The sequence below is a fragment of the Nicotiana tomentosiformis genome, chromosome 4 (genome assembly GCF_000390325.3).
Source record: "Nicotiana tomentosiformis chromosome 4, ASM39032v3, whole genome shotgun sequence".
NCBI classification, from domain to species: Eukaryota; Viridiplantae; Streptophyta; class Magnoliopsida; order Solanales; family Solanaceae; genus Nicotiana; species Nicotiana tomentosiformis.
Window position 1 is genome coordinate 70,252,773 of NC_090815.1, and position 5,599 is coordinate 70,258,371.

At 43.1% G+C, this 5,599-nt stretch overlaps 1 protein-coding gene across 1 annotated transcript; it reads left to right on the forward strand.

Moving 5' to 3' along the window:
- Positions 1 to 3,273: 3,273 nt before the first annotated feature.
- Positions 3,274 to 4,412, forward strand: LOC138909898 (uncharacterized). The gene is made up of 2 exons (XM_070201115.1): positions 3,274 to 3,567; positions 3,714 to 4,412. Exons 1-2 carry the CDS (start codon positions 3,274 to 3,276, stop codon positions 4,410 to 4,412), a joined length of 993 nt encoding a protein of 330 aa, XP_070057216.1.
- The last annotated feature ends 1,187 nt before the right edge of the window (positions 4,413 to 5,599 follow it).

The window sequence follows — 5,599 nt, forward strand, 5'->3', positions numbered from 1 at the left end:
TTGGGAGGTATTTTGAAAAAGAAAGAAGTAGGTGCCGTAATGGTAGCCCAGGGTCCCAAGTCTCCTATCACATACCAAACACCTCCACCCACATACCAACACTCATCCCCCAGATGCCAACAACTTGCTACAACATATCATGCCTATAAACCCCAATTGCCCAACCTAGAGACCAGCTGTACGAGAGGCTGAAGGCTGCTGGTTACGTCACTCCCATTCCTGCCGTTGCTATGGATAATTCTTCCCAGTGGATCAACCCGAACAAGATATGTGCCTATCATTCAGGCATGAAGGGTCATACCATTAATGAGTGCCGCACACTAAAAGATAAAATTCAGACATTGTTCGACACTAAGATCATACAGGCAAAGGAAGCTGCACCAAATGTTCATAATAATCCTCTCCCGCATCACATAGGTGAGGGAGTGAATGTGATAGGGACAGATGAAGAATGGGACTCGGAGGGGTCAATAGGACTCATTCGAGAGAGAGATGCTCCTAAAACGTCTCCAGTTATCCTCACGCCGGTTGTGGTCCAAACCCAGGCACCGTTTGATGTTGAGGTATCTACACCCTTCACCATTATGGTAGCTCCCATACCATCCTACCAGTCTGATGCCATCCTATGGGACTATGTTGCAGAAACAAGGAGAAAAGGAAAAGCAAAAATAGAGGAAACAGGGGCAACACAAGGTATGACTAGAACTGGACGAGGTTACACACCTGAGAACCTGGGAGGAACAAGTAAGGAAGCTGCATCTAAGCCGCCTATTGTCGATACTCGCAATGATGATCTTTGGAGGAAGGTGCAAGCAAGAGAGTACTCTATCGTTGACCACTTGAACAAAACTACCGCTCAGATATCCATCTTGTCACTGCTGTAAAACTCAAACACACATAAGAATGCTTTGATGAAGGTGTTGAGTGAAGCTTATGTACCCACCAACATCACTAGTGGGGAGATAGCTAACATGTCCGGACAGGTATTGGAGAGTCATAGAATCACCTTTCATGAAGATGAATTAGCACCAGAAGGATTGAGTCACAATAGGGCAATACACATCACAGAGCGATTTGAGGATAAGTTCATTGCCAAGGTACTGATAGATGGGGGTTCAAGTCTCAACATATGCCCATTGACTCCTAAGAAGAGATTAGGTAAAGGCCTGCACGAGATACGGATGGGAAGCATGAACGTGAAAGCATTTGATGGATCTCAGAGAGCTACCATTGGAGAGATCAACCTCAGTCTACAGATGGGCCTGACTTGGTTTGATGTCGAGTTTCAGGTGCTAGATATATCTGCTACTTACGACTTATTATTGGGACGACCATGGATATATGCTGCTGGTGCAGTACCCTGCATCAGGCTGTGAAATTTGAGTGGAATCAGGAGGTGATCATTCATGGAGATAGAAGTAACCCCATCTACACCAATCAGGCTGTTCCAGTCATAGAAAACAGAAAGAAGCTAGGTGGAGAAACATACCATCGCATTGAGTGAGTCAACGCAATTGAAAAGGACCGATGGTGGAGCAACAAGATAGAAAGAATACTGCTATGGACAAGGTATGAACCCGGCATGGGTCTCGGCAAAAATCTCCAAGGGATCACCAAACCCGTACAACCACAGCATCATAGCACGAATTTTGGACTCGGATATGAATACACATGGCAGGAGTAACGGGATTGGTCACCACCATAGTGTGGTCCTTATTATCCACTAGAACAACCGGTACCACCTCTGCACCAGACATTCCATCAAGCTGACATGATGTGGGGATCCAAGGAAGATGATGTTTTAGCGGGCATGAGGAAGCTGTTTCTAGACGAAGAGGATATGGACTGTAGTGCAATAGTTGAGGAGGAGGAGGAGGAAGACCTTACTATTCAGACCGTGGAAAAAGGAACTGTTCTCAAGAACTGGACTGCTGCACCATCCCGGGCCCCTCGAGTTCCTAGGCAGCCTGGCAAATTAGCATGAATTACTTTAAAAAAATAGTTTTGAGAATTTTAGACATTTTTCAGTATTTTGTTTTGAAATAATTGCTCGAATCATCGAGCCGTACTTGTTGACCTTTTAAGATTTTATTAATGCATTATTGCTTTTTGTATTTATTATTATTATTTATATATTTTTTTTCCAACATTATTGTTACATATCCCGATGAACCTATGATTGTGACATGTAATGAGACAACGCGACATATGGATAGTGATTCAGAGGATCTGGAATATGATATAATACGTGTGGAAATCATCAGAGAAGTGGAAAACTTTAAAAACAAACCAAAGTCTAATTTGGAGGAAACTGAGACCGTTAACTTAGGGGATTCCGAAATGGTCAAGGAAACACGTATAAGCATTCATCTATCACCTCAGAGAAGGAAAAGTATATCCGATTCCTAAAAGAATATGAAGATATCTTTGCATAGTTCTAAGACGATCTGACTGGTTTGAGCACATCTATAGTTGCTCACAAGCTACCCACTAATCCCATGTGTCCACCGGTAAAGCAGAAGCTCAGAAAGTTCAAGTCGGATATGAGTTTGAAGATAAAAGAGGAGGTCACCAAGCAAATCAAAGCGAAGGTTCTCAGAGTGGTCGAATACCCGACTTGGTTGGCCAACATTGTGCTAGTTTCGAAGAATGACGGGAAAGTTAGAGTATGTGTTGATTACCGAGATCTAAATAGAGCAAGTTCCAAAGATGATTTCCCGTTACCCAATATACACATACTGATTGACAAAGGATGAACTCCAATCCTTTGTGGATTATTTTGCAGGATACCATCAGATCTGGATGGATGAAGAGGATGCTGAAAAGACGACCTTCATCACACCGTGGGGGATATAATGTTACAAAATGATGTCGTTTAGTTTGAAGAACACTGGAGCTACCTACATGAGAGCCATGACAACCATCTTCCATGACATGATACGTAAGGAAATAGAGGTGTACGTGGATGACGTTATCATCAAATCTAAAAGGAGTTCATATCATATAGCAGACCTGAAGAAGTTTTTCGACCGGCTTCGAAAATACAATTTGAAGTTGAATCCTGCAAAATGTGCCTTTGGAGTCCCTACGGGAAAATTGTTATGATTCATCGTTAGTCGCCAATGGATTGAGTTGGACCCATCAAAGGTCAAAGCTATCCAAGACCTACCACCTTCGCAGAATAAGAAAGATGTGTTGAGTTTTTTAGGGCGTCTCAATTACATCAGCCGCTTCATAGCACATTCAACTGTGATATGTAAGCCAATATTCAGGATGCCGAGGAAAGATGCTGCAATAAGTTGGACTGAAGAATGCCAGAAAGCCTTCGACAAAATCAAGGAGTATTTATCTAAACCACCTGTTCTGGTCCCACCAGAACCAGGAAGGCCTCTGCTGCTTTATTTGTCCATATTGGATGGAGCTTTTGGTTGTGTTTTGGGACAACATAATGAAACTAGAAGAAAGGAGCAGGCGATATATTATCTGAGCAAGAAATTCACGCCTTACGAAGCCCGGTACTCTTTGCTGGAACACACCTGCTATGCTCTGACGTGGATAGCTCAGAAAGTGAGCATTATTTCTGTGCATTCACTACATATCTCATATCAAGGCTGGATCCGCTAAAATACATCTTTCAGAAACCCATGCCTACGGGTATGTTAGCAAAGTGGCAAATACTGTTGAGCGAGTTTGACATCATCTTTGTAATTCAGAAGGCAGTCAAAGGGCAAGCATTGGCAGATCATCTGGCAAAACATCCCGTAGACAGAGAATACGAACCATTGAAAATGTATTTTCCCGATGAGGAGGTATCATTTGTAGGAGAAGATATCACCAAGGCGTATGATGTTTGGAGAATGTTCTTCTATGGAGCAACAAACTTCAAAGGAGTAGGTATCGGGGCTGTCTTAGTATCAGAAACCGGCCAACACTATTCGGTATCCGTAAAACTCAGGTTTCCATGCACCAACAATATGGCAGAATATAAGGCTTGCATCTTGGGGCTCAGGTTGGCCATTGTCATGAACGTTCAGGAGCTACTGGTAACCGGAGATTCAGATCTTTTAATGCACCAGGTTCTAGGGGAATGGGCTACGAAGAACACCAAAATATTGCCGTATTTGCACTGTGTACAAGAGCTGATCAAGAGGTCCACAAAGATAGAATTCACACATGTTCCGAGGATTCTGAATGAGTTTGAAGACGCGTTAGCTACTTTGTCTTCCATGATACAGCACCAGGACAAGAATTTCATTGATCCTATCCCAATAGGGATTCATAAACAGCCCACTTATTGTTCTCATGTTGAAGAAGAGATTGACGGAAATCCATGGTTCCACGACATCAAGAAGTACCTAGAAAAGGGAGAATACACAGATACTGCTACCCATACTCAGAAGCGCATGCTTTGAAGATTAGCCAACCATTTCTTTCAAAGCGGGGGAATTCTATATAGAAGGACTCTTGACCTGGGGTTACTACGGTTTGTCGATGCTAAGGAGGCATCCAAATTTCTCGAGGAAATACATGCCGGAACTTGCGGACCGCACATGAATGGTTTCACCTTAGCCAAGAAGATATTAAGAGCAGGGTATTTCTGGATGACTATGGAAATAGACTACATGAAGTATGTTCAGAAGTGTCACCAATACCAGATACATGCTGACATGATACGAGTACCACCCAATGAACTCAACGCAACAAGTTCGCTCTGGCCTTTCTCCGCTTGGGCTATGGATGTCATCAGCCGAATTGAACCCGCTGCTTCAAATGGGCATAGGTTCATTCTGGTGGCCATAGACTACTTCACAAAATGGATTGAAGCTGCATCTTATAAAGTTATAACTAAGAAGGTTGTAGCGGATTTTGTTCGGGACCGCATTGTTTGTCGATTTGGAGTACCAGAGTCAATAATTACTGACAATGCCGCCAATCACAACAACGATTTGATGAAGGCCATGTGTGAAACATTCAAGATCAAGCGTAGGAACTCCACAACATATAGGCCACAAATGAACGGAGCCGTAAAAGCCGCCAACAAGAACATCAAGAAGATATTGAGGAAAATGATGGACAATTACAAACAATGGCATGAGAAGCTGCCATTTGCTTTGCATGGATATCGTACCACAGTTCGCACATCAACTGGGGCAACTCCCTACCTACTGGTTTATGGTACTGAAGCAGTTATTCCTGCCAAAGTAGAAATCCCTTCTCTAAGAATCATACAAGAAGCTGAGCTTAGCGATGCAGAATGGGTACAAAGCCGCTATGAACAACTAGCTCTCATTGATGGGAAAAGAATAAATGCGGTATGTCACGGTCAAATCTACCAGAACAGAATGACAAGGGCCTTCAACAAAAAGGTCAAGCCAAGGTAGTTCACACCGGGGCAATTGGTGCTAAAGCGAATATTCCCGCATCAGGATGAAGCCAAGGGGAAGTTCTCACCCAACAGGCAAGGTCCCTACATGGTTCATCGGGTACTAACAGGAGGAGCACTTATACTTGCAGAAATGGACGAAGAGATTTGGCCGAAACCTATTAATTCAGATGCAGTCAAGAGATACTGTGTTTAAGATTATTTGCATTTTTTCAT